This window comes from Lepisma saccharinum, chromosome 4, assembly GCF_977018435.1.
Source record: "Lepisma saccharinum chromosome 4, izLepSacc3.1, whole genome shotgun sequence".
Classification (NCBI taxonomy): Eukaryota; Metazoa; Arthropoda; class Insecta; order Zygentoma; family Lepismatidae; genus Lepisma; species Lepisma saccharinum.
Window position 1 is genome coordinate 107,832,219 of NC_139232.1, and position 27,683 is coordinate 107,859,901.

The window sequence follows — 27,683 nt, forward strand, 5'->3', positions numbered from 1 at the left end:
ATGTATGTGACCTATCCTTTTAAATAATAATACGCTAATAATAACAATAATTTTATCATTAGGCCTAACAGATTTTTCAGGATTGGGGGTGGGGTAAACTGATCTCCTTGGGATGTCCCTTTTTGGGTCAAAATGTTATGGTCACCCTAGTTAATAGGGACTGGACGTACAGTTTAATGTATCGAACCCGGGACGACCATATCGATCTCGTCATCGAAGGTTCAGAGTTCGAATATGTCATGAAGCTTGAGCAGGCTGCGAGAACGTTAACAGTCCTTACAAAAAATATAAGAAATTGTTCCGAGAATCATTTCCAGATGCACGGCTCTGTAGAAACAAAGCATAAATTCCAGCCACGTTCTCCATTTGTCTCCCCAACACCAGCGATCTTTATGGGAACCGCTGCTCCACTCCTTCCCCAGGGAATGTAGCAGACAGAACGGACGCCAGAAAATAATGGGTTTGGAAGCAGCTAGAGATATATTTTTAACAGGTAGAAGGTAAAGCTATGCTCTGTGCAATGAATGCACACGGTGGGGGGGGATGGAAGTGGTGATCAGCACCATGCTCCGGCCTTTACCCCCTCCAAGCAATCTACTGGTGAGAAACTGGGCGAGCTCCATGTTAAGCCCCAATCACACGGAACTGGATTTCTAGTTGGAATGCCCTAGTTGGCGCTGAACTAACTGTCTAGGTAGCAATCATGGCCGCCTGGCAGACTGCTTGAGAGGAATAGGACATGTTCTAATTGCTACTTGCTTTCCTTGACTAGATTCTGTGGAACAGCCAATCAAAGCAAAGTTTCGCCATGTGAAGATAATCTGCGAGTGTGCAAAGAAGCGTTCTTGTCTGTGCTTTTCGAGTGTTACTCCAGCAATGTATAACGTATACAGCATGAAAGGCGCGTTGAGTTACACCATCTATGATGAGTGCACGGTGTTTATATTTGAAACAACTAAAATATTCTTCCATACGTGTACAGTAAACGTTGTGAAGTATGTATTTAAGCAGCGCCATTGTTTTGTACCTAATAACGTTTTATACGAAACGTTATTCCTTTCGGTTGAATAGTTATCGGCTTTTAAAAATGTGAAGTGATACATTGTTTACATCTCACGCGGCCGCCATTACAACTTCCCTCGTATGGGAACAGAAGTCCATCGACAAGTACGCTGATAAGTATCGTGTGAGGCGAAAACTAGCAAATTGATAGCAAGTCCAGCGCCAACTAGGGCATACCTAATGGATATCTAGTTCCGTGTGATGCGGGCTTTAGACAGCAGCCGTGGCGTGATGGTTAGCTAAGGAACTAGCTAGTTCCCTGAAATTGGAAGAACGCCACTGTTGCGTGCGTATTATATTTGCCATACTCGAAACCATTTTATAATTGTTGTCTGCGTTTAAAGACACTGTTTATACAGTGCATATTAACTTGCATGAAACTTGCTATCTGGGGTGTCAGGTTACAGCCTTTTGAGACTAAAACAAATTTAAAACAGTAGGGAACCTTGAGTACAACACGTACCGTACAAGAAAAAACAATAGAGAGAGAGGAAAAAGTTTGTTTGAAATAACCGAAAAAATAGTTTCTCGTAACCAACATTTGTTTCAGCAGGCAACGAATGATTTTTCACCAGAACCTGATTCCATTAGTAATCGTCCATATTTGTTTCGAGTTACCAAATAATTTGGGTAAAATTAACAATTTTTTGTTGCCAATTACAGATAAGTTTAACAAAACGTATTTTGTTAATGCAGTCAAATCTGTTCTTACCATTACTAAAAAAATGGCCACGACAAGGCAAAATTTTATTGAATAAAAAATATACACTAAAAACGTAACGCTTCCACCCTCTAACAGGGTCTTCTTCAGACGAAGATTCACAATAAGTTGATGAAAGATCCAAACATTATCTTATATCCTCCTAGACTTCTGGGCCTGGGCGTTCTTTGTAAACGTCCTCTCATCATCAATTTCATCATATCATCACTCATCATAATCTTCGCGATTAGCCAAAAGTGAGAGAAAAGCGAAGTAAAATAAACCGAATCAATTATTTTGGCTTCCATAGGGGGTATTATTAGACAATATAGCTATATAAAATATTTCTTTCTTCAAGAGCAGTTAGTGGAATTCCCTCCAACCCCAGAGGAATTTGTTAAAATAACACACTGGTTATAAGCTGCAAACAGTGGCGGCTATTAGGGAAGAAAGTTGCTCCCACCTTTTGCCTCTTAATGCCACCCCACTCCCCTCAGTTTTGGCACACAATCGCCGTTACTGGCTGCATGTGGATCGTCCGGTGTATTCCAAATCCTGCCCTGGGTGAAATTACGATTCGTTACACCAATAAAAATATGAAACAACGCCAGCCGATAAAATAAATGGCTCTTTTGCTGGAGACAAAGGCATGGAGTTTCGGAGACATATAAAAGAGGGTGAACCATGCCTTCAGTGAAAGCAGTGAAGCAACCGTTCCACCCACGCAGTGACCAGACCAGCCAAGGCAGAAAGACTCACTGGGGGTGAGAGAGAGAGAGAGGAAAAAATAGCGGCTCCTGTTAACGACGTGGGCTTCGCATACATCGTAATTGCTCCAGTGTCAAGGTTGGTGACGCGAAACGCCATTTATTTGCTGCTATCTGCATCCTGATGGAATTAGCACGCATGGGTAGCGCTGGGTGAGAGAGTTCCTCTTAAAGAGAATCACTCGGAAACCTTCGTGCTATGCGGACGAGTATACACAGACTCACATTACACCATCGGATAAGCGTCGCCAGAAAATTTTGTAAGGGGAGGGGGGGGTCAGGCCACATAAAATCTTGAACAGTAATAATAATAATTATCTCCATGCTTATGATTATTACACAATCATTATTAATGCATACATATTATAATGAATAAAAAAATTATCCTTAGGGAAACTTTTCGACTAAATTCATCAATGACTGAATATCAAGCAGAACTAGTTTTCATCGTCTTTTAACAATTCATTAAGATAATGTTAAAAGATTAAAAGTATAGTTATTCTGTTTTGTTATAAATTCTTGCACACTTCATTCAAGAAAAAGCTTAAAAGGGAATATTTTAGTCAAAGTGACATCTAACATGAAACTCTAATTTGTGGAATTTTCAAAACTGTGGAACCATTTATTTTTTGCTAGACTATGAAAATACATAACCTGATTCTGTTATTTTGCACTCAATATTTTTGAACTAAGGCAGTTTTTATTTCGATTATTCTATTCGTCTACTAATTTACCGTATTTCCGTTATTAACCGGACAGAGAGAGGATATAAAGTTAGATATCCTCATCTTCGTGATTAGCCAAAAGTGGCAGAAAGGGAAAGTAAAATAAAATCAATCAATCTCCTTATTTTCAATGGTGTATATCACCAAACATAGGTCTGTCGAATCCTTCATGTTCAATACGTCGTCGTTTCGTAATCAAGGTGTTCTGTATTCGATACCCGGTGGAGGCATATTGAAGTGGCCTACATTCCACTTTAAACTGTAGATGCAATAGACTTAAAACAACAAAAACTCATTGAAGTTTAATTTTACTGTCATTTTAATCGATTTTCTAAATGCTCTCGACAAGAAAAACGAGACAACACAGTCTAGTTCTCGAGTATAATTTACCCTCACCAGGAATCGAACCCGGGGCTCATTAATTATAAGGCAACATCGACACTTTTTGTTTACAGCTCCTACAGCTACGGTTTGTCACCTGTGCTTCGCCCTGCTTCCCAACAGTATTTTTCCGCCCCATTACTTTAGCGAAGATGCATGCACAACGCTCTAGTTGAAATTTTGGTTGAACAATCATGGAACACCCTGTATTTATGAGTAAATAGCGTGCGCTAAATGGAAACGCATCATGCTTCGTTGAAAAATTGAACCTTTGTTCCGTGCATCAAAGGTCAGTCTGACATCACTACCTTTGTGTGCGGGGCAAATACAGAAATCCTTGCTTCTATAATGCCAGTATCTAGCACGGGAGAGCACAAAAGGCGAACCTCCGACAGCCGGGTCTTGCAATTGCCCCTCCGTGCCGCACGGGAAGGGACGAGGTCACGCAAGGTCACATGTTCAGGATCTGCTGACCTTGAATTCGTTACACGATCGTCGATGCAATTTCCTTCCAGGACTATATTTGTTTGATTAAATAAATTCGGCGCAGTACACTGCAGGAATCTATTTCGAATAATTTCCTACATGAAAAAAATATCATACTGTACTTCCTTCCTGGACCTTAACCCGTATCTCAGTGCGCATTTTTAGGATGGAATTCTAATTTACTCGTGATTCGAAATTTGTCGGCCTCGGTGGCTGAGTGGTCACAGTAACGTGTTGCGAAGCCAGAAGTTCTAGGTTCGAACTCTGGTTAAGTCATCGTGTTTGCAAGGGTTTGTTGTAGGTGCGGCCCGTGAGGCCGAAACACGTCCGCTCAATAAAGGCGATTCTATTTTATTATATTATTATACCATCATATCAACCCAAGAGGTAGAAAAGCGACGTAAAATAAGATAGATCCGAAATTTAAACCGAAAACTATTGAGATGGCAAACACGACGGGATCTGCATTTTACAAACTGAAAATACTTTCATGTTTCACTTTCTTTTAAAGAAGGGGTACTCAAAACGATTTGCAAGGAGGGCCAACTTACAACTTCAACCACTCAAACCATATTTCATTTTACTTGCACTAAAGACAATGTTCCAGAAAAAATTGTAGACGGGATACATAAAAAAAAAAAGTCTTGACAGCTCGGGCGGGGCGTAATTGGGCAGCAAAGGTACTTTTATTTTCTCTACTATAGTTTCGAATTTTTTTTCTTCTATCTTGTATTATTTTTCTTATTCTGTGCACTTTTTCTGCCTACTTAGACTAATTTTGACAATGAGGATGAATGCTACTTAGATAAAATTGATGAAAGGACATTAAAAAATGAACGTCCAATGCTCGTACCAGGACTCTAATGTGGGACTGTCAAATAGAGTGTGTAGCACAGTTACCAACTCTACTAATTTTTATCCTAATCTTTCCTAGATAAGCTCACGCTTATGGTGAAACATCAAAGTAAAATTACGGCAAATTACCGAATCAATTCTGGTATACAAGTGGTATTTCACAACAAAATGCACCCGCACGCATAGTCACTTTCCTCTCCTCTAGAGTAAAACAAAAAAAACAATCACCTTGCATGCGTAACAAAGAGACCTCTAGGTTAAGATGAACGATGGCGGCTTGTTCCTTTACGTATTGGATAAAAGAAACATCCGCGCATTATCCGGAGTTCGAACCTTGGAACAATATCCAAGTATGATTTAAGTCCACTTTATGCTTATATCAGCAAGTCGGGACTAGACATAGAGTTTAGAATGGGAACCCATCTGTGCCTACACTAGGTATCGAATCCGGGATCCCTTAATTCAAGGCGACAGTGTTACCACTATGCCATCGAGGAGGACTCTAGGTCAATCAATGGTTTCGAAACAAGTTAATTTACGACATGCCGTTCAAATGACAACAGATTTTCTTATTGCGATATTTGATTCATTTTGTTTATTTTACTTCGCTTTTCTGCCACTTTTGGCTAATTGCGAAGATGGGAATGAGTGATGATATGATGAAACTGATGAAGGGATACTCACAAAGGTACAACCATGCCGAGGCCGGGACCCGAACCCGTAACCTTCAGTAGAGACACCGCGAGTTGACCACTCAACACGCTTTTTATGTTTGCAAAACAGAGTCTGCAGCACTAGGTGTTGTGCGATTGAACTCTGATAAACGGCAATTCCTAATTTCTTTGGTGGCACATTGCCCGATGGCATGCAGCCCTTGAGGGAAGGTGCCTGGATCTTCTCACCTGTTGGTTTGTCCGAAAGCCAGGGCCTCTCTCAATTTCCTCTTAGGTGAGAAGTATAGGGTGACCCAAAATAAGAGGTTAGCGAAAGTATCAAGTATTCAGTATTTCTGTTACATTTTTTGGGTGCCTCTCTGTAGAAACAGAAGAGTAGGTGATCGGATTAGGATTCTTATTGACGTCGCTCGGCTGCCAAATTTTCTTCTTTTTTTCTTTTCTCTCTCTCTCCGAAGCAACAGCAAAATTCATGCGTTAATTCCTTGTCTTCTAGCCCTCCGAATATTCCGAAGCTGCATTGGTTAAATATGTTAGAAAGAAAAGTGTAGTAGGGTTGATACCGAGAACAAGAGAACCTTGTAAATCAATACGAGACTTTGTCCCCGAGAACTTGGTAAACTATGATGTATGATATTTGAAAATTTGCTTGAACCAAAATTGCATTATAACGTGACATTTTCAGAAGTAGCAAGCGATATCTACCTGATTATATATACGGTATATACCAGGTGTCCACAATTTATCTTTACAACTTCAAATCTAAATAACTAAATAATCGAATGAGGCATCTCAGTTCTGTTGCCTTAATTTAAAAGAGAAACTCTCAAAGTATTCTTTACTGTTTTTTCAGGTACTTTGAGTAAGTGGTGAAGAGGTGAGGTGACATTTCCACCAAAGGACTATCTCCACAGGAGAAGGCACAGTGTGTTTCATGGTTCATAGAGACAAGATCTGATGCACAGGTCCAACGAAATTTCAGGACTAAGTATTGCAGAGAACCACCACCAAGACCAACAATCCGTGAATACCACAGAAAGTTCATGGAAACTGATAGTGTCCTTCATCAAAAGGGAGCTGGACGACCAAGCACAAGTGAAGAGGATGTTGAACGTGTTCGTGAAGCTTGTGCAACAAAATCTGTTCGTACCGCAGCCAGGCAGTTGAACATTCCACATTCAACCATACACAAAGTGCTGCGTAAGCATTTGCGATTGTACGCTTACAAAGTGTAGCTACTGCAGGCCAACAAGCTACAATATACGCCCGAACGAGAAGAGTTTGCTCTTCAAATGCTACGTCGGATTGATGAAGAAGATGGATTTCTTAATCGTGTTGTGTTTAGGGATGAGTCTACATTTCATGTTTCAGGCTTATTGAATAGGCATAACTGTCGAATTTAGGGGTCCGAAAAGCCTTACGAGCTTCGAGAAATCGACCGCCATAGACAAAAGGTTAATGTGTGGCGTGGTCTTATGCACAATCAAATCATTGGCCCCTTTTCCTTCGCTGAACAAACTGTTAACTTCAACTGTTACCTGGATATGCTGGACCAATTTCGTATCACGCCGCAGACGTGAATCGAACCTAGGACCCGGTCATCATAAATAAATAAGCTAATCACGTTATAAAAAGGGTCCCGCTGAAGCATTGAAAAAGAGCTTCTTAAAAGCTCACCGCGACAGCGTCCTTCAGCGGAGTTTGAAAAACTCCGCTGACATGGCATTAGAGAAATGAAATCAGGAATCAGCGTTCTTCCTCAGAATCGCGTGAGAAAATATCAGTCTTAGTTGTCTTCAGTTTTCCGTCAGATGAAGTAGTTACAAAAGAACTCCGTTTCTAGTTGTTTTCAGTTTACGTTGAATCCGGTTATCGCGAGAGAGCTCCACAGGCATCATAAGTTTAGAAAAAGGAGCGAACGAACGATCGGAAGTTAAAGTTATCGTTTAGAATATTGGTCTACGAAAGTACAGAGTTTGGAGCCCGGAGTTGCTCCCTCGTCCGTTTTCTTACAGAGTAGGACCACGTCGATCCAAGGACCAGCGGAGAAGAGATCGCTGTAGAACTCCAGGTAACGAACATTCCTTGTCTTTCCTTCCCCTGCCTGTTCAGTCAAAGGTAGTGTTTTTAAATATATGTCCGTGTATTCTTCTTTACGGGGCTAGTCCCCTTGAGTTACAACGTTCCTCTCGCCTAGCAAGCGAGTGGCTAAAGGCTGTCATAGCCCATCAACGATCCCCCTCTTAGACTTTATACGGTTTGTTTTCCCCACAACTGGAGCATCTCCAGCCAGATATCTTTTTCCAACAAAATGGTGCACCACCTCACTGGGCTCTGGAGGTAACAGTTGGGCTGAAAAGTTCGTAGGCTAACATAGTAAAAAATATTTTTTTGACAAAATTCGATTTTATTATTCAATATAGTTGCCTTCGAGGGCGATACAACGATTATAGCGGTCATACAATTTTTCGATGCCATTTTTATAGTACGATTTCTCTTTAGCCTCAAAATAGGCCTCAGTTTCGGCGATTACCTCTTCATCAGTGCTAAATTTCTTTCCAGCGAGAATTCTTTTAAGGTTTGCAAACAGGAAAAAGTCACTGGGGGCCAGATCTGGAGAATATGGTGGATGGGGAAGCAATTTTATTAGGGTTGAATATCGCTAAACATTGCTCCGAATCATCAAAACGTTGTTGCTTTTGATCGATTGTGAGCACGCGCGGCACCCATTTTGCACACAGCTTTCGCATGTTCAAATATTCATGCACAATATGTCCAACACGTTCCTTTGATATTTTTAAAGTCTCAGCTACCTCGATCAACTTCACTTTACGATAATTTAAAATTATTTTGTGGACTTTTTTGATGTTTTCGTCGGTAACAGCCTCTTTGGGGCGTCCACTGCGTGCATCGTCTTCGATGCTCATTTCGCCTCGTTTAAATTTAGCAAACCACTTCTCAACGGTTGATTTTCCTGGTTCAGAGTCCGAATAATATTTATCAAGCCAAGCCTTGGCTTCAACAGTATTTTTTTTCGCCAAAAAGCAATGCTTTATTAACACACGAAATTATTTTTTATCCATTTTTTCACAATAACAAAAGCTGCTTCACTCACAATGCTATATCTCACGAACTAATTATCCGGCAGCTGTGAAATTTATACACGTATCTTTGGAAGGTTAGTACTAAGTAAAAATCACATGGATTTAATTCTAGTAACGCCATCTATGAGTCAGCCTACGAACTTTTCAGCCCAACTGTTATGCAGGTCCTTAGATGAACATTTTCCTGGGCGATGGATTGAGAGGAATGGCCCAATTACTTGGCCACCAAGATCACCCGATATAACCCCTTTGGATTTCTTTTTATGGGGATATGTTAAGGATATTGTGTACCGAACGCCAGTTCCCAATATTCAAGTCCTACGACAAAGGATTACTGCAGCCATCGCAACAGTTACTGAGGAGATACTAGAGCGGACATGGCAGGAAATGAGTATTATCGCCTTCATATCCTACGGGCAACAAGGGGGGCACACATAGAGATGTATTGAGGTGGTAAAAAAAAACTTGGAGAGTTTCTCTTTTAAATGAAGGAAACAGAACTGAGATACCTCGTTCCATTATTTAGTTATTTAGATTTGAAGTTGTAAAGATAATATATATTTTGCAAAGAAACAGAGACAGATGAAGAATTGACAAGGGTCTACCACTATTCATTGGATTTTCGTGGTAACTGTCTCATGAGTGGTAGCTCTTTCTAGGAGCGTTTGTGGCTAAATCACCGAGCTGATTGCAAAACAAGAACGAAATGAACAAATATCTAGCTCGAAGACATGTTTTCTTTACCGGGTGGAGGGGGGGGGGTGATAACGTCTAGCAGGCATAATTGTCGTACTGATAGCCGGTAACACTTTTGAAAAAGTCACGCCACGCCACTGACAAGAGATGTGAGAACAACAATTTACATTCTTGCCAAATACACACGAGTATGTGTCGAAACGTTCAGAGTCGCCTCGATGGCAGAGCGCGTGGATTGCTCGAATTACGACGGTCCCATGGGTGTTCCTTCAATTTCATCCAATCCTTCACCTTCATGGTCCCGATCCTTCAAGAAGGCAGTTAAGCGACGCGAAATAACAAAGAACATGCAAGAACAATCTGGAAAAAAAATCTAGTTTCGCACCAATTTGCTCAATCCCTTTTGCAATGTTTTGTTCACTTTCTTGCAACCTTATTAAAAAGTAACCAGTTAACTTGAGTTCCACCTAATCTGGTCATGAAATAAAGGTCACGGCCACAGCCCGTCTCCCCACGCAAAGAATTTTCCAAAAGAGCTTTTAAGCTGGCGAAAGCTCCGGCCGGCCTTTCGGTTCTTGCAGGATGATCCAATATTGCAAAAACTTCGGCCGGGAGTGGAGTTTTAAGTAAGTGTCACTTGATGAACGTCAAAACAGAGCATGGGTCACCGTTCTCTTTACGTTCACCGTAGACCGTCGAACGCAGGCAGGAATAGAACCGGAAGCACGCACGGCAACATAAATTATGTCACTGGATCTCTGAGTCAGCGCCGCCCGTGCGATGACCTCAAAAAAAGGATTACACGAGCAGGCGCTTCTCCCCCATTCGACGCCTTTTTTGCCTACAATAAAAATTGAATCGCGATTTTTCGGAATCCGAACCTCCGACCCAGCTATTGATCGGATAGCCGTGTGAGCCGGCCAATGTTGCAAACCGTTGCAGCGTGGAGTACGCCATAATTCCACATAAAATAAACTAAAAAACATTAAATTCGAACTGTGCATGTAGAAAATTAAAAGCACATCAGTTTTACTACATATTCAACTTAATTGTTGTTCCACAAGTTTCCCTGTCGATTTTTTTTAAAAAAATTTAAAGGTCAAAAATCCTACAGTGATGTAATATCCTTTGATATTTTATTTAAACAACTTGTAACAATGTTATCAATTGGTGTAACAATTAAACTTCAGTGTATATGTATATATTTCAAAAATGTTCATACTTAATAATATTCTAATTAAGATAACCTTTTCCCTAGTTCAATTCAACTTCCTAACTTCCGAAAATGTTAAATAAGGCGAGTATGCATTTACGGCTTTATGAAACTTTATAATCGTATGACTGGAAACGATCAGCAACGTACACAATATGAAAAACCAATCGATTAATATTAGTGGATGTGTTCTCTGGACACCTTTCCACAGTAACTTTTTCTTTTATTTACCGTGAATCTTCTTTAATTCTTCAAGACTTCGCGGATCCCTTAGGACAGTGGTTCTCAACCTCCGTGAGACTGGAGCACAGTAAATGTTTTTCTTAAAAAGTCGATACCCCGATCCCATTAATTTTACTCGTAAATAACTTTCTACTTTTTTTAACGTCATACAGTAATTAACACGTGCCCTTTAAATTAAATATCAATAAATAAATTATGGTATAATCATAAAGAGTAACAATGGCGGAGTGGTTAGCACAGCGCACTACGTCGTCAGGTGTCCCGGGCTCGAATCCCGGCTTGGCCATGGGTGTCCCTTTATCATCATATCATCATCATATCATCACTCATTCTTATCTTCGGGATTTGCTAAAGATGGCAAAAAAGCATAGTAAAATAAATCCAATTCAATCAATAAAGAGTAATAGTCCGATTACATCTAGGCCTGTTGACATTGATGTAAAGTAGCGCGCAAACTAAAATAAGTTTCAGATGAAACTCTCACGGCTCGGTGTAATTTATGCCCGAGTCCGGGAGTCAGTGACGTGACCAGGATTTTCGAAAGTGAGGGGTTATGTACACTTTTTCTGGTAGTTAGCCTTCATTTTGCCATCTTTTCCTACCTTTCACGTTCTTCTTTTTTTTTTTTTAGGAAAACTGGGCCAAAACTACCAACTCCCCCTTGGGCACGCTATTGCCGGGGGTTGATTTAGTTTATCTTAATTCGCTTTTCTGCCACTTTTAGCTAATCGCGAAGACTAGGATGAGTGATATGATGAAAGCCCAGGCTGGGATTCGAACCCGGAACCCATGGATTTGTAGCGCGCTAGGGACCCGTAGGTTGAGAAACTTTGTCTTGGAAGAATACGGGTGTTCCGCAGACCACCGCTGCTCCAGATTAGTCGCTGGAGAATACACAGAGCAACCAGAAAATACGTCTTCGCATTTTCACGAATTTCGTCCCCAACGGGCAGAAATCCGCCAGGTTTAGCAGCCTCCCGCTGTAGTTGGCAACCACGGCGCCGACAGACTGGGCTTCCTACGACACGACCGCCGGCGGAAACGGGCGAAGCTTCTTCGGCACTGCGGCTGAAGACGGTCGCGTTGCTAGGCGACTTCAAAGAACGCTGCCGTCCACCTACGCCCACCGGGCTGAATCTGGGGTTGGTGGGCATTCCCATTACTAACAGCCAGAAGGTTGTAACTCGTGACGCGATTCCAGGAAAGAGGGGCGTTCCCCTTCGGTTCATGAATGTAACTTTATGTCCACGTATGCGGGGGAAAACGAGACGATCGACCCAGACAGGCGAGCGCTTACCCTTTCCCCCAGCCGGGAAATGCAGACAGGTGCAGTGCGGTCTATATATCTCACTCATTATCTGTATTGTTCCTTCGAACATGTTATATTGCACACAACAATTTTGCATTGTCAAATCACTCGACTCTTCCAGGTACTATTAAGTAACTTTCCACACTGTAATGATTAACATACTAGTAATAAGTAATTGTAATATAATTAAGCCTTGTTTCCATATTAAAAACACTAAGTTGCTGACCATGGCAGTTTATTAAGATAAAAAACACTTAACAGGTAACGTTTCAACCCTGTATCAGGGTCTTCCTCAGACGAAGAACTAAACTAAAATGATGATTGATGAAATATACTACACACAGAAAGATTACATACACATAGCAGTGTCACTAACCACACAACAACATATCAAGTTCACAGTCCTTATCTAGGAAGATTTCTCCAAAGGAATTAAACGTATCACCTCTTGACAGTTGACTAATGGGTCTACTACACTGACAGGTGATTGACAGGTCAAGATTAGCAAGAGTCTAGAACCACCTGTTTACCACTCACCCACCCCCTCCTGTCTTTTTGGATATGGATGAATACCTCCTCCTCTGGTCTCATTTTCTCTTTTCTTCCTTGTTCATACTTTTTTTCCCTAAATAAACGTAATTTTATAAGGAACATGGAAGACCGAATAAAGAAGATATGCACAGAGAAAAGGGAAGAAGAAACCAAGATTAATAGCCTGTGGGAACAACTAGAAGAGAATGGCTATGAAAAGCAAGACAGACACAACATCAACAGAAGAAGGAAAGAGATAAAAGAGAGTGGACTGGAAGAGAAGGAAGAAAAATAAAAATAGAGATGGTTTGGTATAAGAAGTATGGGCGATGCCACAGAGAAGATATGGAAAGTGCTGAGGAAAGTGGGTATAAGAACTTACAGGAAGGGAGGAAGCACTGTTTTAAGTATAGCCAGCAAGAAGAAGGAAGAATAGAGAGAGGAAGAAGAGGAAGGGGTTATCTACGAGGTGAAGTGCAGAGGATGCGAAAGTGTATATACAGGGGAAACGAAGAAGAGGCTGAAAGACAGGTTGAAGCAACACATGGATGATGTGAGATTGAAGAGAGACAGGAATGCCATATTCAAACACACAAGAGAAACAGGACATAAAGTTGAATGGGATTCGGCTAGGCGAATATGAAAAGAGAAAGAAGAAGATATCATGAATTGGAATGGAGGACTCAAGATAAACAGGGAATGGAAGAGTGTGTTAGAGAAAGTTGAAAGGATGACGAAAAGGAATGACGGAAAAAGAAGTATGAACAAGGAAGAAAAAGAGAAAAGGAGACCAGAGGATGAGGTATTCATCCATATCCAAAAAGGCAGGAGGGGGTGGGTGAGTGGTAAACAGGTGGTTCTAGAGTCTTGCTAATCTTGACCTGTCAATCACCTGTCAGTGTAGTAGACCCATTAGTCAACTGTCAAGAGGTGATATGTTTAATTCCTTTGGAGAAATCTTCCTAGATAAGGACTGTCAACTTGATTTGTTGTTGTGTGGCTAGTGACCCTGCTGTGTGTATGTAATATTTCTGTGTGAAGTATATTTCATCATTTTAGTTTAGTTCTTCATCTGAGGAAGACCCTTATACAGGGTTGAAACGTTACCTGTTAAGTGTTTTTTATCTTAATAAACTGCCTTGGTCAGCAACTTAGTGTTTGTAATAAGTAAGTATTCAGTGTTCGGCTAGCCATTTAGCACAGTGCGCTACAACTCCAGGGGTTCCGAGTTCGGAATCAAGGACAATTGCGATGGCGGACCATTTTGTTGAAGCCTAAATCACAGACAATTGCGATGATTTTGAAGGTCATTTTACAAATTAATTGTTAAGACAATTGGGACGATCAGGACCTAACCTAACCAAAGGCGCCACAGAACTAATAATGCTGCAGAAGGTTGGAACAACAAAATAAATAAGTGGCTTGGAAAACCGCATCCAAAAATTCATGATGTTCTGGCTTGCCCCAAGAGCCAAGCAGAAGACACCAACATCAAGTACATGCGGATGGAACTTAATCTAGGTCAGATAAGGAAGAAGCGTGACGAGAGATATGGAAAGTGTATTCGCACGTATGAGAAAATTTGTGACTTCAAAAGGTGTCTCTTGGCTCCGGCCCATGTTCAAAAACTTGATTGAACCAAATTCCCATCCGGAAATATCAATATTTTTCATAATTCTCTTGTAAGAGGTATTGTGCGGGATGTTAAGTCACCCTTCAATTTGATAGAAGATTTAAAATGTCATCGGAATTGCCCATCCGCCCTTTTATTCCTAATTATATTCATCGCAATTGTCAGTCATCGCAATCGTCCGGCTGCCCGGGTTCGAATCCCGGCCTGGGCATTATTTGCGAGTGTCCCTTAATCAAATTCATCATATCCTAATCATCTGCCAAAAGTGGCAGAAAAGCGAAGTAAAATAAACCTAAACTCGGAAAGTTACTTTTTAAAAGTAACTGAGTTAACCAGTTACAATTACTCATTTTAATCGGGTTACCGTTATAGTAACTAAGTTACTTTTACAGTTACTTTTCCTCTGAAAATTTTCTTGCAAACAAATTACATACAATCAATGATAATCAATTGTAATAAAATAAATATATGAAGACCTACATCGATTCCATTTGCGCCTTTTTCTATCTCTTCCATTCCAAGCCCAACAAGATTCACTTCCTCGACAATTTCTTTCTAGCTACCACGCTGCACGGATCACTATCACAATGCACAGGTATCAAACAAGAGACCACTTAATCTACTGTCCTTCATGGTATCTCTGATCCATGTTTTTACTTGCCCGACCCTGTGGCCGAGTGGTTAGCACATCGCGCTGCAACGCCAAGGGTCCCGGGTTCGAATCCCGGTCGGGCTTGGTTGTTTGTGAATGTCCATTCATCAATTTCATCATTTCATCACTCATCCCCATCTTCGCAAATTAGCCAAGAGGCACAAAACGCGAAGTAAAATAAACTAAATCAAATCAAAAATCAAACCATGTTTTTACTTGCCGAAAGATACTGAAAAGAAAGGTAATAATTCAAAATGACGGGGGTGTGGGAAATGATTTCCATGACTTCTCGTAATCCCGACCAGCCGAGAAATTCTAAAGGATCTTTTTAAAATAAGTTAATTCTCGATATATTCTGCATTATAAGTTTCTGAATTTTCTTGAAATTAAGAGTTTTTATTCTAGAATTGCAAAAACAATCACTTGAAGGGGGAAATGGTGTGTACAATGCGAGATTTTCACAGAATCGGGAAATTTCTAAAATTTCCCGTCCAGAAACTTTCCAGAACTGGTCGGGAAATGGAGAATTTTTTCAGTCCCGAAAGTCAGAATTATTAATATTTACTTCCCAAACCCGTCCCGCACACTCCTTGTTACGGCAGTCAACATGATTCTAATGTCTCTTGTGAAAATGTTGTCTCGTTATTTTGTTGGACATGGCAGTTAATTGATGTAACTGACAGCCTGTAAATCAATATCACCATTGGAATTACATGAACTTTTCCAGATATCTCAGGAAGGGGGAGAGGGGGACGCTTGACACAATACGTACCAGACAAATACCTGGGTGTCTAATGTTCCAAAAATTATTCGGAAGCCCAATCGTCTTGGGATCCACTGTTGGCTTGATACCGTCCACATGGGAGTCGGCGGGCCATAAACTGGCCACGATGGTCGACCGAAGCGACAGCGGGGGAAGATTTAAGAATCTCTTCTGCGGAGAGGACCGCCGTTTGAGTCAAGTGCACGCGAAACCACGCGTGGGAATAACGAAACTGGTCGGATTTATTTCAACCGCGCGAAAAATTGCACATCCCAGTCTCTCGTAGTTCGATATCCCTCAGGACCGCTTCCACCCCGTCTCCTGCAGCTAAAACTGGCAGCGGGCCACAGAGTTTTTGACTCGCGCACGATGTATCGCTTCCCGCAACGTCGGGAGAAACTTTTTAGACACGCGTTCGGCATTTTCCATCTGCTAATGTGATAAATGTTCCGTCGCCTGATGCATTCTCCGAAGCTATGATGCATGGGCGCCGTTCGGGTATGCACGTCGTTTCATGCACGGGGCGAGAGAAACGAAATACTTGCATGCCGGGGAGAAGCAGTTTTCTTGCAGTGACAGTGTAGGTTGTGACATGGAACTCGGGACTTAATCTCTTGTTTCTGGCACATGCATGTTCGACAACCACCTAATTCCTTTACTGATGAATGTAATTTCTGACCAATTAAATTAGCGGCTACTGATACATTAGTACTTTGAAAGGGGAACTGGCATTTAATTTATACTGTCACAGGATACCCCTGTGCTCCAAGTGAACTTGTCCAGTATGATATCAACGCAAGTGACTAACGCTACAGAAGTGAAGACACAAACGTAAGAACACTGTAGACGCCTCTGCTGTCACAATGAGAAAACTAGCAGTCTGAGCTAAGCAGTACGCGCTGCTGGAAACTGCTGGTAGCTGCAGCCGCGTTTCTTCCTCCATGCCATCACGTCACTACTTGTGCAGTCACAAACACAAACCATACTGTCTTTACTGACCACATTCCGCCCCTGTGCGGGCGACATTGTTGGAAAAATTACCACCTGGGATCACACTCTCCAGGTACGGGACCCGGGTCTCTCGCGTGACAATCAAGACCAACTGGACTACCAATAAAACAAAAATTACGAGACTTACTAACAAACACTTGCAATTAAGAATACTTTTCACTTACCTTGAAGCTTCTTGAGAACTGCAACCTCCATCTTAAGTACCTGCTTGGGTTGTCGCGCAGATTCCACTTTGAGCGCTACCTGCTCCTTGGTAACCAGATCGAGACCTTCGTATATCTCACCAAAACCACCGCCTCCGATCTTGCGAACCTGGAAGATAAATATTTCGTGTCAAAGCAGCAGAGACAGGCATTTTTTTTAATGTGTAAATCGTAATTGTACATTTTCATAATCTGTTTAGATTAATTGCCAATGAATTGATCTTGGGGAACAAGCGTAAAGAGGCATCAAAGCCTTAACCACGGGCGTAATATTCCCTAAGGACACACCCGCCATATTTTAACAATAATCAACTTTGCAAAATATGGAGCGCAAAAAACATTCGCACAACATCAATACAGCCTTCCATTACCTGCAAAATTATGTACCTACATAGCAACACTGGCAGAGAATAGTGTCGAGCCGTTTTTAAGGTTATCCATCGCTACAGATTCAAAGTATCGTCCACAAGGTCTAGCACTTAAGGCAACAGAACTTTGCACACCCATCCTAACCAGGTTCGAATCGAATCCTGGTCAAGGCATGGACATGTGCTTGTACAATCACGGACAATTCTGGGTTGTAACAAACCAATTTACTTTGAATGTGTTCGCCGCAACCCACAATTGTCCGTGACTGTACAATCATTTATTTCATCAGTTGGTCATTGTAATTAGCCTAGAGAGGCGGAAACGCGATGTAAAATCGAAATCTGCATTTCGTGGAGGGGAACCTCGTTAAATGTGCCGATTGTGTGCAATTGCTTGTATACCTTTCTGTGTACAATATTAAAGAAAAATCTATCAACTTCCAAACAGTTAAAAGGAAGACCAGTACTTACTTTTTTTAATTAATGATTTTGAAGGTTCCAGTACTGTCCTCATTAGTTACGAAAGTTATGATTTTGAGTAATGAGGAAAAACTGCTTAAACAGCAACGCGAGCATGAACCGATCACGGATTTCCAATTCATATTAACAGCAGCTTTTGATATCGCGGGGAAATTGGCCAAGACTCGTGTTGGACCGATTACAATTCGGCCTTGCACTGCATCATGGAAGGATCACGTTTGGCAAAGATAACTATTTTTTTAAGGATGGTGACGTTGAAGCATACAGATGGTGGCACTGTGCTGGTGCAGGTAAACAAAACGACATTCCGATTCTTGGCTCTTTGGTGGTTAATTGTTAACCACCTTGGACTTAAACCAGTTAATAAAAAAAAAATCTCTGACTCTCATGTGGATAATAATAGACTATATACTCTAGAACATGAAATCATTCGTCCTTGGCTAGATTCAGTTAAAAATAGAATACTTAGTAATCGAATTAAGGTACCGAATTATATGCGACGATTTGTCGGGGTCTGCTCCATTCTATAAATGGCATGTACTTGTATAACAAAGGCAATAAGATACAAGATATTAATTTCTGTTTAAAGTGTGCTTCATTAGACAGAATCGAACCTAACCCTTTCGTAAGCAAAGGGACGCCTTTCCTTAATTTGCCAATGCTACATTTTCCAATGGCCCACGTACAATTGAAATTAAAAATATGGGTGCATCAGCAGTTAGGTTATTGGCCACCGTCACATCATACGAGATAAGTCCCTTAACACTAATTGGGGCAAGTTAACGCGGGCAGATGGTAGTATTATGTCAACTTAGCAAGTTAGCCAAATAAATTAAGTTTATTCAACAATGTCGAAAAAAATTACGAAAAATAACATTTTTACACGAATTTCTTTCAAAAAGAAGCCAGCTGGGATGTAAAAGTGAAATGTGATTTTAGTTTTCAATCCTGACAAACATAACAACAATACTCATAATAATAGTAATAAACATGAACTTTCCTGACCTTCCAGGTTTTACATATAGTAGGAACTCTGAAGTAGCGTTCAGTTCGATTTTTAAAAAGTTAAGAGTGAGATTTTGTACTGTTAAAGAATCGTACCGTCCGCTTTAAACCCTTTTTACAAAAAAAAGAAAAAGTCTCATTGCGAATGATTCATAATCTCCGGAACGCCTCACAAAAACACATTTCACGGACAGTGTACTTTGTTATTTTACCTGTTATCTGAAATTGCCTCCTTCTTTGATCAGTTAATGCAACAATTCATTTGGCTGACTTTCAGAGCTTTTTAAGCCCTATCTGTTGCCATTGTTTTATTTCTTAAGCCGCTAACGAAGCGCCGTCGAGTTTCCATGACAACGGCGCTGCTCCAATTACATCCCCGAAGACCACGCCATGGCTCAGGCGCCCCCTTCCCTTTCTGCGGTGGAGACACCGAGACAGTGGAGAGGACCCCGATGTCTAGAGATATTCTTAACCATTTATCTGCACGAAGGTATTCAGAACGAATCATTTGCTCTCAGGTTTACCGTGTTCTTGCTCCTCCTTAGATAGTGACACTAGTTCAACACTGAAAATTTATCACTTCAAATAACGCTTTAGGAAATGCAAGGAACAAGCTATTGGAGGCTGTATCAGAGATTTATCCAGAATTTTCCGTCTGGTGAGGTGTAAGTTCGCAAAATGGCCATAAACTGGGTCTTTGTGGAAAATTTTAGGGCTGTTGAAATTTGGGTGTGTGTGCATAAATCACTGGGCTGTATAATAAAAACTCTTAAATCTACTTGAAGGGTTGAACAGAAAAACGATCACAATCTTTCAAATCAAATTGAAAATCTGGGTCTTTCATTCTGAAAGCGATGCAATGCGCAAAGTGTACAGTACGCATTGAACTGGAATACTGTACAATCACGATTGATTGATTTTTTTTATTTTTTTTATGGGCATATCGGTACATAGGATATTTTTGCCCGCCACAAAATACGATCACAAGCCTAAAATAAAATTGAGAACAGACCCATAACAAGAAAATACAAGATGCCCATTAACATTTCCCCACTCGATTTCTAAAACTTAATACCACAGACAAGCAAGAACTGCAACTATACCGTCTCCGAGGATATACTCCATACACTAGTTCAAAATTTAGGCTGTAAAGGGGCACTCGGCACACACAAGAACAAACACACGACAACACGACTCAACAGAAGATTATCCTGGCCGTGGGTCCAGGCGCCAGAGCCTCGTTGGCCTGCAAAAAGCAGGGGAAGTGAGGTTGACTCCCCCCATCCCAAGAAGTCTCTACGAATGTATATTTTCCCCTGGCTGTGCATTGGAATAAATGTTGTGATCTTTGCAAAGCAGAACTTCTGGACGAAACCCAGGCATTCTGCGCGAGGCATGTTCAATTTCAAAACATGGAAAGTGAATTTTGATCTTTCTTTCTCCGGACCTTTCATTTGTTCTTGGTGATAACTTTACAAATGCGATAGTTGGTGTAGCATTTAGTCTTGTTCCCGTACTCGGTAACATCCTTATTTGCCATATGTATGACAACGTCTGACAAAATAATGCACATTTTTTTTTTTTTTCGAGCAGACTACTTCTTGCGCTTTGTTTTTATTATTCTTTCCCCCCTCATTCTTACTCCACACGACGAACTTCCTATTATATCCCGGCGGATTTTAAAAAAAAATAATAAATATATGGAAATATACACGCTAACTATATCTGCAAAATCACGAGCGTCTAAATTAAGCGACATTTTGCTACGAAACAGTATAACTTTATTTAGTGACAATTATTATAATCGGCACTAGAGTACTTAGGATTTTTTTCCGAAAGAGGCTGAAATTGTATAAATGTCTATCACGCAGCTGCGTTATAGATAGATAGCGGTAAACACTATAAAGTACATTTCATAATTCCCATTTTAAACCTTCGTGTTAAAAGTTCTTGATCGACAAAAGTGCTAATCGAGGGTGGGGGGAGGGATTTTTAGGGGAGTTTGGCTTTTCCCCAAAATTCTTTACTGTTTTCATTTAAACATTTTCTTTTTCACAAAAAATCGGGGGCCGGGGCGGGGCTGTAGCCCATCAGTTCCCCCCTGCGTAAGTTAGTGATACTAGGTACTTGTGGATAAAAATTTCGAAGCACTAAATTATATTACAGTAGTTATTCTTCAGAATGAAAGCTTCGGTTTGGCAAATGGACGTTAAGAAATATACAGTGTGGCCAGAAAGTCCCTTTACACCCGAACTAAATGCGTGTAACAATGTAAGATTTAAGATTTTTACCTTGGCCGCCTCGAAGTCCGGATCTTACGACACCAGACAATGCCCTGTGGGGTATCATCAAATCACACGTCAGGAAGAAGCGGTACGTGGACAATGATGCTCTGCGGGCAAGTGTGCTTGAAGCCTTCCAGCTTGTGACGCTGCAGCTGCTAAAGCGGATGAGTAGGAGGACATGGAGGCGTATCAAGCTGTGCAGGGATCATGGAGGTGCACATACGGATGTTTTGGACAACTAACTGTCAATATTATTAATGTAGGGATGAAATAAGTGGAGGTGTAAAGGGACTTTCTGGCCACCTTGTACGCCTATTCGATCCAACTATTGGGTACATGGACATCCGCATATTTCTCTCCCGGGGTGGAAGCATGCAAGATGATTCCTAAAAAAGGGAGCTGACCACTAAAAAATTGACTGCTTCAATTTCAAGTTTTAGCGTTCTTGCAAAAACCTGTACCAGTCTTGAACATATCACGCCTTTATAATAATAATTACCGTGACAAACAAAGTTATTATGCGAAACTTATAATTTTAGGGTGACATTCATTTGAGAGGCTATGGTGTCCCTTCCCCTTTCCGATCAACTCTGTTGGTGAGAGTTCTCAAAATAGAGGTCGTTCGAGATCAAATTTTATTTACTTGTCAGAGGTAGGCAATGTGCCTGATCAAGGTCATTTATTCCTGCAGAGTTTGAAATTGGAGACGTTTTATCAATGAGCTTCCCAGGGAGTTGTGGATGAAAATGTATTGATCTAGGTTCGAATCCGGTAATTCATTGCTTACTTTGTAAGGAATTTCTAATTTTGCCATTTTCATACCAAAGGATTAGAGTGGTAACGTCAAGAAACACCTTACTTGCTTTCACTGTGCGTCATTTCTATTCGCAATCAATCAAACCTAATTTCTTACCACCCACAGGCTAGCTGAATGCCATTACAGTCTTCTGAACACGCGACTCCTTTAAAGCTATATGGCCTTGAGAATTTCCTTACAATTCTTGTTTTCTGATCATTTTACATCATATTCCTCCTGTAGACAGACTGAGGACGATGATGAAGGATGTTAGGGGAAAAAAAAACACTCATGGATTAGAAAAGATTGGAACTCAGGACTCCCTAGCTCGTTCCAGCTACGTCAGGGCTTTTATCACACGATTAAAAGATTTTCATGTTAACTGATTTTATAACTTGGTTCCATTGGAAAAACTGTGTTAGGCAGGCGAAATTAGTTGAGATGCCGTATCGTACAGCAGCATCAATGTGGCACAACTCCATATTTCACAACACACACTCGATACAGATTACAATTACACTGAAGATTTCTATCAAGTGTGAGCCTCCCCGATGGCGCAGTGGTAGCATCATTGCCTTGTAATCAATACCCGGTGAATGCACATAATGGTTCGGATCCCACTTTAAACTGTAGGTCCAGTCCCGATTAGCCTTATAGCCTAGTACATAAAGTGGACATAAAACACCAAATCAATCAATCAATTTTTTCAAGTGTGGACAGGTGAGGATTCCATTTTTACTGTTCATTCCAGCAGGCACTTTTGAATTGTTAGACTTCCGTCAGTGGTTCTGAATGACTGCTAAAAATCCTGGATGCTGTCAGACTTCAATTGGAAGCATTACCGATGAACATATCGGAAGATCAAGGATATTTCCATGTGCACATCGCACCCAAGAAAACAGTAATTGCTTCGTTGTAACAATTATTCCGACATTAAAACCTGATTGATTATTTTATTTCACTTTCCTCTTCTTCCATTTTTAGCCACTCTAGAAGATGAGAGGATAAAAGGCGATAAGATGACATAGATTAAAAGACAATACCAAACACACATGGACAGGACACAACGCATCCCCACAGAGGCTGCGAGTCCAGATGCCAGAGCCTAGCGAATCTGTAAATGCAGCCTAGAGAGTATTACGTCGAAAAGCGGCTGAACTTTCGATATCTTCTGAAAGGGTCACCCTTACAACTTGACATAAAACCAGAAATATATCAGTGGGGTTCCCACGAGTTTCTTAGGGAAGGGTTAGGCCTTTTTTCATTTTAGCATTCAGTCCTAAATTGAGCAATCCTTTCCCGCATTCATGTGCTCTTCTAAAATGCTAGGTCAAAGAGGAGGAGGGTACAACACTACTTACATTACTATAATTGGGAGTGATATTCTTGGATCAAAAATATTAGCTGGCACGCCAGCGACCACTTTAATTTTTGAAAAAAATATGGAGCAGACTCCGGGTCTCCTAATAAGAGCAAAATCTGGCACCTTCCGCCCTCCATGAACCAGATCGGAGTGCTGCTGCATCGGGGAAAGTACCGCATGGTGCAAGGCGCAAGGTCATGTTCAAGTGGGTCAGGTTCTTTCCTGCAACTGCTCGCTCCACTTGGGGAGGATTTATATGGTTACTTCGGCTTGAAATATGACCCATCTGCGTTCAACTGAGCTCCGTTTTCGTGACGTAATTCTCGCCGCCCGCCGAGAGTTATTCCGCTTCCGCCGCGAATGAATGCGAAACCGAATGAGTTCCACGAAGATCTCGACAATCGAAATGGAATTGCTGGAATGCGACCTCCTCCCCGCTACAGAAACAATGAATGTTCAAGCGGGTTAAATATGGATCTCCTTCGCGACGCTCAGTCAGAATAAAAGCTTCTGCTCCGTATGTCTTCATTTGCCTTGTTCTGACGGTTTCAGAATTTCTTAGGGACAACAAAAAATACACAGTTTATATCTTAATAAACCTTTAATGTGTCGTACTTTTTGTAATATATTTGGAATGCTTTATACTTGATTTGATTCTTGTTACTTGTTATTAGCAACTTCTGGCGAATCACGACGATGAGAATGTGTGATTATATGATGAGAGTGATGAAGAAAAACTCACAAAAGAACACCCATGACCAGATCGGGATTCGAACCCGAGACCACTGGAGTCGTAGCGATCTGTGATAATCACTCCGCCCCGGAGGTTGGCGGTAGGCTTTATTGATAGATGACGGTTAACAATGGCATTAACACTGCAATGACTTACAAATCCACACTTTCATGGGCATTTTTTTTTTCAGTCTTACTGAAAAATAAAGTATCTGAGGAAGCTATCACACCGATCCGATAGGCGACATGGGAGTTTCTATCCGAAGTGACAAGTGACACTGGTCCCTAGAGCCTCCCCGATGGCGTAGTAGTAACGTAGTTTTCCTGGAATTAACGGGTCCCGGGTTCGATTCCTGGTTGAGGCTCATAGTGGTTCGGATCCCACTTTAAACTGTAGGTCCAGTGCCAATTAGCCTATCTTAGCCTATCTGTGCATAGAGTGGACTTCAAACCAAAATTCAAAATCCTTCGGTCTATAACAAAGCATTCACCCCGCATGCGCGACCACAGACCGACGCGACACTGTGCACACTGTGGAGAAAAGCGACCCAGCCCGAGCGACAAGTGTAGCTTGTGGTGTTGCTTTGGACTTCGGAACGAAAACATGCATTTATTCCTGAAGGATCGCTTCCAAGTGACGCGTCTAGTTTGTCGCTTAGGTCTGAAAGCTCTCTAAGAGTTTGAATCATTAGAAGAAAATAAGCAAGGTCACTCCTTTGTTTACATAACTGCCCTGCGACGTTATTTTCGCGTGATACTGACTACAAAACGGGAAGAGTTGCCCTGAGACCATTGCCAAGTGTGTTTTATAAGTACCAAGGATGTTCCATGCTTACTCCGATGCTCTACTAAAAATAACTATAGCTAGAATGGCAACGGAGCCAAAAGTTCAGTTCAGTGAGAAATAATTCCCGAGAGTTGTCTCTGATAGCAACGGAAAATATTTTGATCCTTTGTTCAAGCTGATTGTTCCTTGAACTTGAATTTAAAACTCCCTCTGGTGTTACAGTAGCAAAGGACTTCGTCCTTCTTTAGAGGCTTGGCAGTTGAAGCTAGTTAAAAAGAATAAAATCTCTTAAGCAAATCCTGCCACGCTTCGCAAAGAAGTGGTTAGCATAGTGCGCTACAAAGCCAGGTTTGAATCCTGGATAAAGCAATGCCGTTAGTTCAGTTAGTTTCTTCATCAATTCGCCATTAGTACAGGCTCTGCTCAGTTGTAATCAAGGTGTCCCGTTTCCCGAAGGCACATTAAATAGAGGCCCAGTCCTGATCAGCCTACCCGAGCATAAAGTGGATAAAAATCTTGTCATCATTCACCCTCATCGTCGTGATTAACCTAAGTGGTAGAAGAGCGACGTAAAGTAGCGAGATAAATTTTTTACACAAATCCAAAAAGGAATGTCACTAACTAACTAACTAACTAACTCTCTAGCCTTCTTAAAACCGAAAGTTCATGGCTGCAGCAACACAGGCCTTCCATGTTTCCCTATCTTGAGCAAGATCTATGTACTCTTTTCCATCCCTACCGATTTCCCTTAGGTCCATCTCAACGTCGTCCCTCCATCTTCGTCTTGGCCTTCCTACAGGTCTCTTACCATCAGGTTTCCCAACAAGAATCCTGTAAACTCCTCTTTCCTCTCCCATTCGTGCCACATGCCCTGCCCACCTAAGTCTTCTTGATTTAATTATTCTAATAACATCTGGACATGAATACAAATTATGTAGTTCTAAATTATGTAACCTTCTCCACTCACCTGTCTCCTCATCCCTTTTAGGTCCAAAGATTTTCCTAAGGATCTTATTTTCAAATACTCTCAATTTATGTTCCTCTATCAATGTAAGGTACCAAGTTTCACATCCATATAATACTACAGGCAAAATTACTGTTTTGTATATTTTAACTTTTAGTTTCTTAGATATTAAACGAGAAGACAAAAGTTTATGAAGAGAGAAGTAACATGCATTTCCTGAATTAAGCCTACTTTTTATTTCCTCTTTAATATCATTTTCATTTGTTAATATTACTCCTAAGTATTTGAATTTGGAAACTGGTTCAAACGAGTTGTTATCAATAATTAGATTTTGATTATTACCTAACACTTGGTTTCGGCCTGTAAGCATATATTTAGTTTTCTCTTTGTTAACGTCCAAACCTATCTCTTTAGCAGTTTTGAAAAATATTTTAGCATTATTCTTAATTGTATTCACGTCATCCCCCAGTAAGTCTACATCATCTGCATATGCTAACAACTGAGTCACACCATTTAATTTTAGTCCTTCTTTAGTTTCTTTTACCTTCCTTACAGCATATTCTAAGGCAAAATTAAAGAGCAATGGAGATAATGCATCTCCTTGTTTTAACCCATCGTGAATTATAAATTTGTCAGACATATTAATACCCACATGAATTTTACTTTCTGTTTCACTGGTGCATACTTTTATCATACTAACAAGCTTCTTAGGTATTCCAAACTCTACTAATATATTATATAATTTATCTCTTTTGACCGAATCATATGCTTTTTTGAAATCAATGAATAGCTGATGGACATTTTGATTATATTCCCACTTTTTTTCAGGTGTCTGTCTGATGTGAAAAATTTGATCTATAGTTGATCCGTTACGTTTAAATCCACATTGATAATCACCTATAATTTCATTAGCATATGGGGTTAGTCTTGTTAAAAGAATGTTAGATAATATTTTATATGTTGTTGAGAGTAGAGAAATTCCACGGTAATTATTGCAGTTCATTTTATCACCTTTTTTAAACACAGGAACAATTATGGATTCTTTCCACTGTTGAGGGATTTCTTCTTTATTCCATATTAAAGAAATTAATTTATGAATTTGACATATTAATGAATTTCCACCATATTTAATTAACTCAGCTGGTATTAAATCAATGCCAGGTGCTCTGTTATTCTTTAGCCTTTTAATAGCATCTTTAACTTCAGTCAAGTTAGGTTCTGGAACTAAAGGTTCTGCTGTGTGTACTTCATTCACTTCTGATTTATCTCCTACATGGACATTTAAAAGGTCATTAAAGTAGTTCTTCCATCTATTTAGAATATCACTTGGGTCAGCTAGAAAATCACCGTCTTTATCTTTTATCAAGTTTACTTTAGGTTGCCACCCCTTTCTAAACTCATTTACACCTTTATATAAATCTCTGATATTTTTATTTTTGCTGTTTGTTTCAATTTCGTTAATTTTGGTTTTCAAGTAATCTCTTTTTTTACTTCTAAACGTGCGGTTAACTTCTCGCTTTATTCTATTATAATTGTTTAGATTTGTATCATCAGAGTTATTTAACCACCTAAGTCTAGCCTGATTTCTTATTTCTATTAGATTATGACATTCATTATCAAACCATGGCTTACTTTTTCTCGGTTTATGGTATCCTATACTTTCTTTAGCTGCTGATTCTATTGCATTACGTATGTGCTCCCAATTCTTATTTACGTCTGTTTCATTTATATTTTCATCATCATTTAAATCCTGCAAAACATCAAATCTATTTGACAGTTTAATTTGGTAATCTTTCTTAATTCTTTCATCAGTAAACTTTCCTGTATCAAATTTTAGAACTTTTAGATTTTGTTGCTTATGATTTATCACTGAGAGTCTTTCTCTTAATTTAGCA

General features: G+C 40.4%; 1 protein-coding gene across 10 annotated transcripts in view; it reads right to left on the reverse strand.

The window, feature by feature from the left end:
- The window catches only part of Asator (tau-tubulin kinase asator), a 171,799-nt gene that overhangs the window by 55,211 nt on the left and 88,905 nt on the right, over positions 1-27,683 (reverse strand). For all 10 annotated transcript variants that reach the window (XM_083121075.1, XM_083121074.1, XM_083121067.1 and 7 more), the window contains exon 3: positions 16,970-17,117. In XM_083121075.1, coding sequence (XP_082977201.1) covers positions 16,970-17,117 — 148 coding nt within the window. The remainder of the gene's footprint in view (positions 1-16,969; positions 17,118-27,683) is intronic.